General features: G+C 36.1%; 1 protein-coding gene across 6 annotated transcripts in view; it reads left to right on the forward strand.

Moving 5' to 3' along the window:
• gstcd (glutathione S-transferase, C-terminal domain containing) overlaps positions 1-15,830 on the forward strand; it is a 198,849-nt gene that overhangs the window by 24,130 nt on the left and 158,889 nt on the right. For all 6 annotated transcript variants that reach the window (XM_069925739.1, XM_069925744.1, XM_069925738.1 and 3 more), the window contains one exon: positions 6,522-6,615. In XM_069925739.1, the coding sequence (XP_069781840.1) occupies positions 6,522-6,615 (94 nt within the window). The remainder of the gene's footprint in view (positions 1-6,521; positions 6,616-15,830) is intronic.

Below are 15,830 nucleotides of genomic sequence, written 5' to 3' on the forward strand. Positions count from 1 at the left end.
AGCTTCCTAAGTTTTTGATTTGCAGTTCTTTTAAATTGTCATGCTCTTCAGATTTTTTTTGGTGATCTTGGCCTTGAAAGAGTGACTTAACTCTGCAAGATATTTTCTATTTTGACTGTGGTAAAAATTTGAGCAGGCTTTCCCATTAGGGAAATTTAGGGTTGATATCAAAAGTTTAGCCCCATCATTTGAGGATTTTCCTACAGATGTATCCCAACCTTTTCAAATGATCAGCTCTCCCTCTTTTAATGGATTTTATTTTCTAAACCCATTTTCTGAGGACACATTGTGTTTTATGCTGCAATAGTCCACTGCACTGCTAATCATCAAATTTTCACAGTTTTTGTTTCGCACTGTGATGCATTGTTTAGAAATCAGAGAAATTTATGATGACAGTTATCATGTCTTTGCTAATCAGGAAAGGGGTACCAGCCTAATCCCAATGGTCAGCACTGTGGATCTATCGTCTTTCAAGTCTCAATTCAGACATTACACATCCAGGAATTAAAAAAATGTAATAAAGTCTCTTCCCCATCACTTTTCAAGCTGTAAGTTCCAGACCCCTACTACCCCTTGAATGATTAAATTTTCCTTACCTCATTTCTCAATCCATCTGTCGATTATTTTATTTTCCCTGCACCACGTTTTTGACTCCTGCGCTAAGAGTATTGATCCTCCTCCTTTAATATTTGGGAATCTCAGTTTTATTGACATCATAGTAAATCCCCATTACCTATCTCTGTTCTAAAGAAAACATAGCTGATCCAATCTTTAAATTTAGAAACCAAATGAAAGTGCTGGTAAGTGCCACAAGCATTGTGTTAATCTGGAAGACCAACTGGCTACTTTGACATCTGGTCTTAGAATCAATGTGTCTCTGGTTCTACTTCATTCACTGGTTACTTTAGTTTGTATTCTAATTTAAAAACCTACGAGTGTGCTAACCGTGAGACCAACTGTTTATTGAATGAGCTGCAAAAATCCTTCACTGGTGAGCAGGTGAAAGTAGGTGAATCATTAGTACTTCTAAATGAATAATCCATTAGAAAGTTCTGATGAGAGGAACATATGACAGAGGATGTTGTTAGATTTTTAAAAAAATACATAGGAAATATGTTTCTGGAAACTACTTTTCGATGGCTCTTGAAAATTATGGTTGATATGTCTGAAGTGAATTGGTGAAGGAATAGAAAAGCTGTTTTTTATAATCTCACAAAGGCCCCAGTCACGGAGTTAAAGCCTGCTGGTGGAGGGTGCTCGTTGATATTTAGTGTCAACGCTCCTGATGGTTTTATGGTAAATCAGTTTCTCCATTGTTGCTTTCACTCAAGGTATGAGCAAAAGCAGGCAGATGCCTGAATAAAAAAATATGGGAGGAGGAGAAAAGAAGGGGCATGGGGATGAGCACGAGGCCATGGGTGGAATGGCAGAAAGGGGGGGGAAAAAACTGAGGTGATAGAGGGAAGGGGATAGGGAGCTGAAGGAAAGGGGATAGGGGAAGAAAAAGACAAGGTGAGGGGCCTAATGAAAACCAAAGAAGTCGATGTTAATGCCATCTGGTTGGAGTGGGCCCAGATAGCATATTAGATGTTGTTATATATTACTGGTAATATATCTTTGCTTCCTATGGATGCTGTGTGACCTGATGAGTTTCTCAAGCACTTTTGTGATTTTAAATTACAATCACAGCACTTACAGACTTTCTTGATTAACCTCAATCTAGAAATTTGTTTCATTGCTGTTTATGGTGCATTTTTTAACTGTAACTTCACTGCAAAATGCATTATGTTGGCTGTGATGCATTTTGGAATGCATGGATCCTGAGAGAATTTATAGTGGAAATTATTTGGGGCTGGAAATAAGAATTATTGAGAGAGGGCTTTGTATAAGCAGTTAAAAATATGTGATGATGGAATCTTTTTTGAAAATTTTATTTTTCAATTTGCATCAAATGTTTCTTCATCTTGAATAATATATTATAATAAAAATGATGCAAAATGATACATAGTTTAATTTTTATCCCCATCCCTCTCCCCAAAAGAAAGAAGAAAAGAGAGAAAAAGAAAAACACTTGAATAATTTTACATCAATCAATATTTCTGTTGTCTAACATATTAATTCTATCTTGAACTTTTTAATTGGGAGGAGTGGGTGTAGTGGACGATGTCAATGGATTTTTATCAACCAAATCCATATACGATTTCTAAATCCTATAAAAAAAATTTCTGGTTGGTTCCTAAAATTATACGTAATTTTTTCTAATATACAATTTTGTAGTTCCACATCTAACCAACCCTACAATATTGTTCGACTTCCTTGTTACCACCACATACTTCTTAGCCACTGCTATTGTTACACTCAGAAACTTTCATTGATACTGGTCTAGCTTTAATTTAGTATCTGTTTCATATAATTCACCTAGAAAAAATATTCTAGGATCTTTGGGTATTTGTAACTTCATAATTTGTCTCAATAATACACACAAATCTTCCATAAACTTTCCAAGTTTTTCACACAACCAAACTACATGCAGTAAAGTACCTATTTCCATGTTACATCTGAAACACTTGTCAGAGCAATTTGAATTAAGTCTATGTAATATATATGGAGTATAGTATAGCTGGTGCAAAAAATTATATTGTACCCATGGATTGGAGGGTAGCTAATGTTACCCCACTATTTAAAAAGGGGGGGTAGAGAAAAAGTGGGGAATTATCGGCCGGTGAGCCTTACATCAGTAGTGGGAAAAATGATGGAATCCATTATTAAGGATGTAATAGCGGAGCATATGACTAGCAGAGAAGGGATCGGACGGAGTCAACATGGATTTACAAAAGGTAAATCGTGCTTGACAAATCTATTGGAATTCTTTGAGATGGTGACAGTTAAAATAGATGGGGGAGAGCCAGTGGATGTGGTGTACCTGGACTTCCAAAAGGCCTTCGATAAGGTCCCGCATAAACGACTGGCTTCCAAAATCAAGGCTCATGGGATTGGGGGCAAAGTATTGATGTGGATTGAGAACTGGCTGGCAGGTAGTAGACAGAGAGTTGGGATAAATGGCTCGTTTTCTGAGTGGCAGGCGGTGACCAGTGGGGTACCACAGGGATCTGTACTGGGACCCCAGCTGTTCACAATTTACATTAATGATCTGGATGAGGGGATTGGATGTAATATCTCCAAATTTGCAGATGACACTAAGCTAGGAGGGGTTGTGTGCACGGAAGAGGGGGTCAGGAAGCTCCAGTGTGATTTGGATAAATTGAGGGACTGGGCAGATACATGGCAAATGCACTACAATGTGGATAAATGTGAGGTTATCCACTTTGGTAATACAAACCAGAGGGCAGATTACTATTTGAATGTCAATAGATTAAGAGATGGGGAAGTGCAGAGAGACCTAGGGGTACTTGTACATCAGTCTCTGAAGGCGAGCATGCAGGTACAGCAGGCGGTTAAAAAGGCAAATGGTATGTTGGCCTTCATATCAAGAGGGTTTGAGTATAGGAACAAGGATACCTTACTGCAGCTGTACAGGGCCTTGGTGAGACCACACCTGGAGTATTGTGTGCAATTTTGGTCACCTTATCTAAGGAAGGATGTTCTTGCAATGGAGGGAGTGCAGAGGCGATTCACCAGGCTGATACCTGGAATGGCAGGAATGACTTATGAGGAAAGATTGCGCAAATTGGGATTGTACTCCCTGGAGTTTAGAAGATTGAGAGGGAATCTCATAGAGACATATAAAATTCTGGCAGGACTGGACAGAATGGATGCAGATGGGATGTTTCCAATGATGGGAAAATCCAGAACCCGGGGCCATGGTTTGAGGATAATAGGCAAACCATTTAGGACCGAGATGAGGAGGAATTTCTTTACCCAGAGGGTGGTGAATCTGTGGAATTCATTGCCACAGAGGGCAGTAGAGGCAGGTTCATTAAATCTATTTAAGAGGGAATTAGATATATTTCTTCAGTATAAGGGTATTAAAGGTTACGGAGAGAAGGCGGGGACGGGATACTGAACTTTAAGATCAGCCATGATCTCGTTGAATGGCGGAGCAGGCTCGAAGGGTCGAATTACCTACTCCTGCTCCTATCTTCTATGTTTCTATGTTTCATTTGATATCTAACATTAATTGTATTAGTTACACACTCTTGACACAATCTTGACTTTTCCTCATCTTGAATTTGTATATTTAAATCCTTTTCCCGCTTTTGTTTTGACTTGTATAAATCTTGTTTAGTGCATTGTGTCTTGTAATTTTATATACATATTAGTAATACATTTCTTTACAAATTATCAATTAGTAAATATTCAAATTGGATATGTTCCAGAAGTCTAAAATTCTCACCTAGCTCTTTTAAATATGATGTGATTTGAAAATCTGAAAACATAGTATTATTTGGTATATTATGTTTCTCTTTAATTTGCTTAAAGGTTTTTAAAAAAACTTAAAAAAAAAAACCAGTCTTTTATCCTTTTTATCCCATGATTATGCCAGATATCAAAAAAGGATTATTTAATTTAAAAGGAATAAGTGGGTTAGACTTTAATATCATTTTGGCTATTTGATAATTCTTTATTCTTCTTTCCATATGAATTCTGTTCCATATCTTAAGCAAATGTTTTAGAATTGGTACATCTTTCTTTCAAACATTCTTCATGCCATTTGTATAAAATATGTTCTGGATCTATTTTCCTATTTTACTCATCTCAATTGTAGCCATGCTGTCTTTTCCCCAGTTTGATAACAGGAGGACAAAAATCTTAATTGTGCTGCTTTATAATTTTTAAAATTTGCCAATTTTAGACCTCCTTGATTAAATTTCCAAGTCAGTTTTTCCAAGCTATCCTTGGCATTTTACCTCGCCAAATAAATTTTCTTACATCTTTATTTATTTATTGAAAAAACTTCGTTGGTTCAAGAATTGGTAATGATTGTTACAACTGTTGTATCCTCCGAAAAATATTAATCTTTACACAATTTATTCCTTCCTATTAAAGTTATTGGTAAATCTTTTTAAATCCTCACTTTTTTTTCAATAATGGAAAATAATTCAATTAAAATATATTATTTAAATTGCTGTCAATTTTAATTCTGAGATATTTAATTGTTTCCTTTTGCCATTTAAACTTCATCACCTGTTTACTTTGAGTCTGCCCCCATCATTCATAGGCATCACCTCACTTTTTCCTTCATTAACTTTGTAACCTGATATTAAACCATATTCTGTCAATTGTACATTTAATTTCTTTAATAATGTTTCTGGTTTGGTACGATATAGTATAACATAATCTGCAAACAAACTAATTTTATGTTCTTTATCTTCTATCTGAAAACCTTTAATCTTATTATCATTTCTTATCACTTCGGCCAATGGTTCTATACCCAGTGCAAATAAAAATGGTGATAATAGACATCCTTGCCTGGATGATCTTTCTAATAGAAAAGTTTTTGATATTTGCCTGTTCGTGACCACCTTCACTTTGGGGTGATTGTACAAAGCTCTTATCCAGTTTATAAATATATTCGGAATTCCAAAAGCATTTAAGACTTTAAATAAATAGTCCCTTTCTCATATGATGATGGAATCTTAACCTAATTCAGTTATTCTGCATATTTCACCAATGAGGAACATCAGTTTTTTTTCTCAGATGCGATTATTAAGATTAACAGTGCTAAAGGGTACTCTTCTGGCTGGCTCTTTATTTGCACAATGCAAACCTTATTTTCCCTTGAGGAACAAAAGCTGCAGATGCTGTAATCTTGGGCAATGGACTGCTGGAGTAACTCAGCAGGTCAGATAGCATCTATAAGTAGAAAAGATCAGTCATTGTTTTGGGCCTGAACACACTTCATCAAGATTAGAAGGAAAGGGACAAAGTTATGTCTATAAAGGGGGAAAGAAATTGGGAAGAAGCTCAGAGATGAAAGGGTACAGGACAGAATATGAGGTGGAGCGACAGGTTGGCGGATAAATAATTGTGGGGGGGGGGGAAGAAAAGTGAAGAGAGGAGAAAGAAGTAGAGGGGGAGGAAAGTTTAGTACAGGAGTCGATTTATTTAAAAAAAAATGTGAACAGTGGAATCAGATGGGGGTGGGATTGTAGAAAATTCAGTGTTCATGCCATTAATTTTAAAGCTTTTCCTCAAATTTTGCCTTCACCCTAACAATGGATGAGACCAAGAACAGATCTGTCACTGTAGGAATTGTAAGAAGAGTTCAAATGGTTTACCACAGACCCCAAACAGAGCTTGGGTGTTCAGCAAAGCAGTCCCCTCATTTCATTTGCTCTCAATATCGAGGAAGCCACACTGGGAACACTGAATGCAATAGATTAGGTTGGATGATGTGAATGTAAAGCTGTGCCTCACCTGGAAGGTTTGTTTGTGGTTCTTGATGGAGATTCAATTATTTTCCACTTTCATGTAATAAGTGAATCTCTCTGCAACATGATGAAAGTTGGCATTGACATTAAAAAAAAAAATGCTGATGAATATCTCCTCTCTAAATGCAGGAGAATGGAATTTCAGCAAGATTCACCCCACACCCTTGTCCTTCACTGAGTCAGGATTGGAGCAACCTTCCAGTAGCTGCCCATCCAATAGAAGGTAAGAGCAAAGTTGTGTTTTTCCTTTAATTTCAGCATTGTTTGAACACACTGGGTCTTATTATTAGCACCTTGACTGAGTTGCTCTTTTACATCCAGGTCATGATGTGTCACTGTTGAACTCTGTCACAGTAACTAGCCTTGTCAGAGAATTGAAACTTCTCCATAGAGAGTTTTTTTTCAAGAAAATGTGCAAAACCTTGCTAATTATAGTGTTTTGATATATAGAGGCACCCTCAGGTTATGTAAATAGTAATTTAATGTTTGTTTAAATTCAATATTGAATTGGACCTTTAGCTTTCTGATGCTTTCTTTACAAAGCAATTGTAGATAGCACACAGTTGCACTTAAATTATAATTTGGCCTTTTAACAGCAGATAGTATATCAGTTTTTTTCTATAATAAACTACAGTGAAATTTCATGGAGAGTTAGTTATCATTGTTTTGGCCATTATAGTTTCATTTGTGAATGACTTTATTGGACTCCAGGTTAAAATTGATATGGTCCAACTACTTGCTTGCAAATGACTTGTTGCTACCAATGTTACCCATGAACTAAACTGGCAGAGGCTGCAAACATTCTGGGGATGCAGAAAAGAGCATTTGCAATAATTTTGAACCACCTGCACTGTGTTGTCCTTGAGTATTAAAATTTACCCAAGAATGTTGATTTACAGTGCACAGTTCACTTGGGCTGAAATACCAGTTCTTTTATCTGATGAAAGGTTAAATGATTTGCTTGTATTGCATGTTTGGAGGTACTTCTGATTTATGATTCCATCGTAGTGCATAGCTCAGCCAGCTGTAGTCCCTGAGGAATGGTATGGTGGATTTTTGACCTGCTGACCTCTGTAGATATTTTATTACTGCAGTTGGATTCCACTGAGAAACATTAACATAATGTGCTTGGTTAGAAAGAACCTGCCTTGCTTGCTTGCTGCAGGCTCTGATACCATCTGATAATAAAAAGCTCCTTTTAACATCAAACTTCACCTGGTGTCTTAATCTTTCTATTTTTGTGCAGTGTGTGGTCAGTGGTTTTTGGGAAAGTGTGGACACGGGGCAGTTCCTATACTTTTTAATGATCATTGATTTTAGTGGCAGTGTGACCCAACACCCAACCCCAACCAACCAATTTTCCCCTGCAGCCGCTGCAACCGTGTCTGCCTGTCCCGCATTGGACTTGTCAGCCACAAACGAGCCTGCAGCTGATGTGGACTTTTACCCCCTCCATAAATCTTCGTTCGCGAAGCCAAGCCAAAGAGAAGAGATAGTCATCAAGGGGAGAAATTGCTTCTGTAGTTTACAGAAACTTTTTATTTTCCACACTCTCCTAATCTTAAAGTATGAATGCAGCATAATAAACTACAGAGCATTCAACAAAAATAATAGGTAAAGGGCCTTGTGTTATCTCTTTGTTACCCAACTAATCGTACCTCTCAGATGAATGATTAGACTTGTCATGTTAGAATGCATTGGATTGATGTCATAAGTATTTTTGTTACTTTGGCTATTATATTGGAGGTACAGAGAAACTAAGTATTGTTAAGACCAGAAATATGTTGGTTTGATTTTTCATCCTAACCGCTGCAACCGTGCCTGCCTGTCCCGCATCGGACTTGTCAGTCACCAGCGAGCCTGCAGCAGACGTGGACATACCCCTCCATAAATCTTCGTCCGCGAAGCCAAGCCAAAGAAAGAAAGAAGGGATGAACTAATTCATGTTCAATTCCTTCACCAGTTCCTTGTGTCTGGCGAGTGCACCACCTGTAAGTAGGAGCAAGAATAAACCATGTTCTCCTACAAGCTTGCACAACAAAGCTTCAGTGGCACTTCCTAAGCACCCCCCCTCCCCCCCACTCTACTGCCCGGAGGGACAGCAAATACTTGAGAATACTGCCACCAGCAGGTTCCCTTGGTTGCAAGGAAATGCATCATTGCTCTTGCATCATGAGTCAAGGTCTTGTAACTCCCTATCCCTAAAAATAGCATCTTATTGAGAATAACCATGGATGGTTTGTAGATGTTGGATTTGCATGTGATATTCACATAGTTTATTGGAATGTGAAAGGAATTAAGCTAATGAGAGTTCAAATTTCATCAGAATACAAGAAATAAGAGCAGAAGTAGGGCCTTGAATCATCTGGCCATGGACTTGGCTACACTTGCCGGTTCCACAAAGCCCTAAATTCCCTACTGTTCTTATCATGGGTTCTGAAGATTTTAATAATAAAAACACAGAAATGCTGAAGGAGCTCAATAGGTCTTTCAGCATCCTTGGGTAACCTTGGAAATGAGTTCAGCCCCAAGGCATCAGTAATACATCTTTACCTCCTTTAGATGCTGCAAGATCTGCTGAGTTCCTCCAGCATTTCTGTGTTTTTACTACAATCACAGTGCCTGCAGGTTTTCATGTTTCACTCTCTGAAGACATTAAATTAATTTTAATTTTAATCTGCCTTTAATCCTGAAAATTAAAGGCAGATATTAATAAAGCTGGTGCCTTATTGTGCACTAAAGTCCTTTCAAGGAAGAAGATATGCCTGTTTAATCTCAATCTGTTTTATATGATATCTGAAGTAAGCTGTACAGTTGTAATGGAATGGCTGCTTGCAATGGAAAACTTTCCAGTGATGCTCAAATTGAAAATGAATACAAATAATGAGATGAGACAACAGCACTGAATGCTTGTATTTCAAAAAATGGTGCTTCTTGTTTTTTTGAAATTCTGCAATAATTCAAGATTTTTTTTGGTCATGTAATAAAACATGTAATATTACACAAAATCGCCTTTAGTCTGCTATAAGGCAGATTTGCCTTCAGCAGAAATTGCAAGGCATCCCTTTTTTTTTTTTTGAAGACTTTATTTAAAATTTTATAACATGAATACAATAGAGAATTACATTTAAAGAAAAATTTAAAAAAAAATTAAAATGGTATGATTACAATATTACATCAGAAAACTACACAAAATAACCCCCCCCCCTGTTAATTGTAACACAATATTAGTAATCTAACTTAAAATTAGTCCAACCCTCCCCCCCCCCCCAAAATTAACAATATTATATATGGAAAAAAAAACCCACTTACAAAAAAAGAGATAACACTTAACCTTAAAAAAATTCTAACAACAAAAAATTTTTTTTTATCAATACTAAAATATCACGCTTAAACATATATTTAAATCAAATTTAAATGCATATAATTAGCAAACGGAGTCCACTTTAACTTATAAAAAGACATCCTATCCTGAATTGAAAAAGATATCCTTTCCATGGTCAAACAAAATTTCATCTGCAAATACCACTTATCTAAAGTTAGTATATTTTTATCTTTCCAAGTAAGTGCTATACATTTCTTAGCCATGACTAAAGCTAAATAGATAAAGGAAATCTGATAATCCTCTAAACCTAAATCAATTAATGATTGCATGTTCCATAATAAAAATATATCAGGATCTAATACAAGATGGATATTATATAAACTGTTAAAAATAGATTGAATACCTTTCCAAAACTGTTGCAATCGATCACAAAGCCAAACGGTATGCAAAAAAGTATTGGCCGTCTGATCACATCGAAAACAAGAATCCAACTTACTAAGACCAAATTTTTAAAATTTCTCCGGCATTAAATATAGCTGATGAATAAAATTATAATTAATCATCGCTAGTCTAGCGTTAATTAATTTCTGAATACTATTCTGACAAATTTCCATCCAAGCTTCTTCAGCTATTTTATGTCCTAAATCTTTTTCCCATTTCACCTTATCTTTATCCCAATCTTCTTTACTCTCAATTTCTTGTAAAATACAATACAAATCAGATATATATCCCTTTTTTGGTATTGAAAGTACATATTCTTCAAAACTAGATTCAGGTAATAAAATCATATGTCGACCACATAACTGTTTTACAAAAGATCTTAATTGATAATATACAAATATAGAATTTCCACTAATACCATATTTCCTTTGTAATTCGTCAAAGGAACAAAAACAACCCTCAGAAAAACAATCAGATAAATTTTTTATTCCCTTCTTTTCCCATTGTTTCAAAGTGGCATTGGAGACCGTAAAAGGAACAAGTTGATTATTATATAATGGCAATCTTCCAGAATATATATTTTTAAGTCCCAATTTTTAAAGTTTACTTGTCCATAAATTCAATAAATGTTTCAATATTGGCACATCGTAAGTTCGTAGTAAATTTTTATTCCATCGAAACAAAAACTCATGAGGAAATTTTTCTAAAATAACCGCCATTTCTATCTTTACCCAACTAGGTGGATCGTCCATATTCATTAATGCACTAAGAAATTTAAATTGAGCTGCTTCGTAATAATGCTGAAAATTCGGTAATCTTAAACCTCCAAATTGAAAATCCCACATCAATTTTCTCATTGCTATTCTCAGAAATTTTCCCTTCCGTAAGAATTCTCTAATCGCTTTATACAAGTCCTTAAAAAAACTTTTTTTTTTAAAATAAGGAATTGATTGAAACAGATATTGTATTCTAGAAAAAAATATTCATTTTTATGGTATTAATCCTCCCTAGTAAACCCAAAGGTAGATCCCTCCACCTAATCAAATCTAATTTAATCCTTTTTATTAAAGGAAGATAATTAATTGAGTATAATTCTTGAAATTTCGTATTAACATTAATTCCTAAATATTTAATTTGTGTAGTCCACTTCAAATTTGTAATATTTTTATACACTGAATAATCATCTTTACAAATTGGCAAAATTTCACTTTTAGCCCAATTTACTTTATTACCAGATAATTGGCCATAAATTTCTAAACATTCTTGAATTGCAGGTAAAGAAATATCCGGATCCACTAAATATAATAAAACATCATCAGCAAATAAATTAATCTTGTATTCCTCATTCAGAACTCCCATTCCTTTAACATTTTCATTTTGATGTATTAATTGTGTTAAAGGTTCAATAACTATAGCAAATAAAGCAGGTGACAACGGACATCCTTGTCTAGTAGATCTTGTCAAACTAAAAGATTCTGAAATTTGGCCATTAACAGCAATTCTAGCCTTCGGACTATTATATAAAGCCTTTATCAATCCAATAAATGAAGAACCAAAACTAAATTTCTCAAGTACTTTGAACAGAAACTTCCATTCCACTCTATCAAAAGCCTTTTCTGCATCCAATGAAACCACTATTGGATAATTCAACTGAAATTTAGATTTATTTATCAAGGTTATTAACCGTAAAATATTATCTGACGCATACCTATTTTTTATAAATCCCGTTTGATCACCATGTATAATTTTAGGCAGATATTGAGCTAATCTATTAGCCATAATTTTAGCTACAATTTTATAATCTACATTTAACAATGATATTGGTCTATAAGAAGAAACCTGTAAAGGGTCTTTATCTTTTTTTGGTATAACCGTAATTATTGCGTTAGAACAAGACTCGGGTAATTGAAAAGTATTATAAGTTTGTTGTAATACATCCTTATAAATAGAAGATACATCAGCATAAAAAAACTTTATAAAACTCTATAGAAAACCCATCTTCACCAGGTGCCTTTCCATTCGGCATATCTCTTATTGCCATTTCTATTTCATCGTCTGTAAAAGGTTTATCTAACTCTTGTCTATCTTCTTGATTCAATTGTGGCAAGTTAATATTTTTCAAGAAAGAATCTATTGCGTCTCCAGTTACATCTTTACATTCTGAAGTATACAATTGTTTATAGAAATTACAAAATTCCTCATTAATCTCCTTTTGATTAAAAGTAATACCTGATTTCTTTCTAATCGCTGGTACAATCCTAGATAATTGTTCCTTTTTTAATTGCCATGACAAAACTTTGAGCTTTCTCACCCCATTCATAAAACTTATGCTTAGTTCGATTCATTAAACATTCAAACCGATATGTTTGTAATTCATTATATTTAAATTTTAAATTAGTTAACTGATTCTTTTGCGTTTCGGTAGCATGTTTTTGAAATTCTTTTTCAGTAGCAGTTATCTTTTTCTCTAAGTCTTTAATCTCTTTAATTCTCTCCTTCTTTACTTTAGAGGCATAACTGATAATTTGGCCTCGCAAAAAAGCTTTCATTGCATCCCATAAAACAAAATGACTAGAAACAGAATTACAGTTAATACCAATAAAAATTTCAATTTGCTGTTTTAAAAAAACTAATAAATTCTGGTTTTTGCAATAGCATAGTATTAAATCTCCATCTTGAAACTTTCTGAACATCTCGTGAACTCAAATATTCTAATAATAGTAATGAATGATCCGAAACCAATCTAGCCTTATACTCCACAGATGTAACCATATCCTGCAAATGTGCTGATATTAAAAAATAATCAATTCTAGAAAAAGAATTATGTCGCGAGGAATAAAAAGAAAAATCTTTCTCTGTAGGATTAACTCTTCGCCAAATATCAATTAAATTCAAATCTGCAAGGCATCCCTGACAGTCAGAGAAAAGGAAACAAAAGAGAGTCCTCTCAGAGTCACTGAGTATCTGTGGAATCACCACCAGTGCTCCCACATCCTCTACAGCCACATTGACTTTAGTCCAAACCATCAGCACCCTGAGCTCCAGATACAAACCTCTGATACAATTAGGAAACCTTCAACACCCTTGGAACCCTATCGTATCCTGGTTACAATACCTAGTAACCCTGCAGCCATTCTCAATTAATCGCCAGCTGTCTGCAGCCTGGTGCGAGTCCTTCTGCTGCAGTTGCCCACAGCCTGCATGGATTCCTCCAGACTAACAGTCTGCCATGGTTGCCACCATCTTGGGCCCAGATTCCACAGTGACAAGATTTTAAAAGAATCCACCGTCTGCTCTAACAGGCTATTTAAAGCCTGTATGGAGTTATTGGTTATTGGACTGGGTGGAGGAACCCTGTGGTGGAGCTCTGCTCCCCGCTCTCTGCGGGACTGCACCAGCAGCAGTGCTGCCATTGCAGCAACTCTAACAGTGCCACTATTTTGTTTTAAGGTCATTGGAAATTTTGAACTCTCATTATAATTTTGGAGCCCTTCATAACCCTCCTACTCTCAGTCTCAGGTAATCCACGGGACTGTAATTAAATTATCAAACCTTGTGTGCCATTACATCAACAGATCTATCTATTAATAAATGACTTGAGATAGTCAGTCTAGTAGGCAGAGCAGACATAGGCAATGATAAGACACATAGAAGGAATGAAAATTTTATTTGCATCCATTTTAATGCAAGGAGTCAAGTAAGGCAAGTGAACTGAGAGTAGATTAGCATGTGGGAATATGGTGTTATTACAACCACAGAGATATGGTTGAAAAATGGGCAGGACAGGCAACTCTATAGAATAAATCTTCAGACATGATGGAGGTAATTGCAAAATAAATGGCACCGGAATATTAATTAAAATGTTATTTACTGTTGTAAACAAAGATCTGGACTCACTACAATTCACCCATCATCGTGATCGCTCCATAGTAGATGCATCACTGACTCTCCACTCAGCTCTGGATCATCTCAAAAACAACAATGCATACATACGGCTGCACTTCATAGACTACAGCTTGGCCTTTAATACCATTCTTCCCTCAGTGCTGGTTACACTTTAGGCTTCTGTTTCCCCCTCTCTGCGACTGGATCCTTGACTATCTCATCAGTAGACTACAGTCAGTACAAATCAGAAGCAATGTCTCATCCTCGCTGATTATCAACACAGGTGCACCTCAAAGATGCATGCTTAGCCCACTGCTCTACTCATTACAATTCCAATGCTATCCACAAGTTTGCTGATGACACCACAGTTGTCGGCAGAATGACAAATGGCAATGAGGAAGCGTACAGGAGGGAGATACATCAGTTCATTGAATGGTGTAACGACAACAGTCTTGTTCAATGTCAGCAAAACCAGGGAGGTGATTGTGGACTTAAGACGGAAGTTGGGAAACATAACCAAGTCCTCATCGATGGCTCAGTAGTGGAGAGGGTCAAGAACTTCAAATTTCTGGGTGTCGGCTTCTCTGAGGATCTGTCCTGGAACCTCCATGTTGATGCAATCACAAAGAAGGCTCGCCAGCGGCTGAACTTTCTGAGGTGTCTAAGGTGATTCGATATATCACTGAAGAGCATTCTGGCTGGTTGCATCACTGCCTTGTATGGTGATGCCAATTCTCAGAACAGGAATAAACTCCAGGGGGTTGTTAACTCAGTCTGTGACACCATAGGAACCAGACTTCACTCCATCGAGGACATTGACATGAGTTGGTGTCTTTATAAAAAAAAAATCAACCTCTATCCTCAAAGACCCCCACCTCCCAGGCCATGGCCTCTTCACTCTGTTATTATTGAGGAAAAGGTACAGGAGCCTAAAGACAAGAACTCCACGGCACACGGACAGCTTTGGCTCCTGTCATCAGATTCTTGAATAATAAATGAATCAAAGACAATGCCTTACTTTTTGGGTACTATTATTTTAATTTTCTATAGTAATGTTGTGAGATGGTTATAATATGAATGTTTACACTCTGACGCTGCTGCAAACACCGAGTTTCATGACTTGTTCATGACAATAAAATTTTGATCCTGAGATGAAATGGGGCACTATGTGGGTAGTTCTTGGAAACAAAAAAGGGATTGATCACTTTTACGCAGGTATACCACAGACTTCCAAAGGGGGAGATAGAGGAGAAGTTATCTAGGCAAATAAAAGAGAAGTACAAGAGAATGAAACTGTGAATGGATACTTTAGGATTTGGCTTCATGGATGGATTTGGATTTGTTCTGGCTTCCCTCATGCCCCTATGACAGCTCTTAAGTGTAGTCCATTGTCCTGTTGTGCAACCAACAGTATTTCATCTTAATCCCAATTTATTTTAAAATGTCCCCACTTGTTTAAGATAAAAGCTAAATAAAGATACTATGTACATTTTCTATCATCCAAAAGCATTTATTTTTGTTTCCTTGAGCCTAACTAAATAGTTAGGCCTTCAACACCAGAAATACGATCAATGCCAACTATTTGTGATAAACCTTGCCAAGTTTAAGGTGTTTGGCATTGACCATAATTGCATTCAAGAGATGGAATAACCTTTCACATTCCGTGGGTATCTAATTTTTAATTTATACTTGCCATGAAAATAAGGTGTGACAGTTTGGTAAGCCTTATGTGTAACTTTCCTAACAGTGATGCAGTTTAACAATGGTTGTACATCAGCTCTTTATTG

This window comes from Narcine bancroftii, chromosome 3 (genome assembly GCF_036971445.1).
Source record: "Narcine bancroftii isolate sNarBan1 chromosome 3, sNarBan1.hap1, whole genome shotgun sequence".
NCBI classification, from domain to species: Eukaryota; Metazoa; Chordata; class Chondrichthyes; order Torpediniformes; family Narcinidae; genus Narcine; species Narcine bancroftii.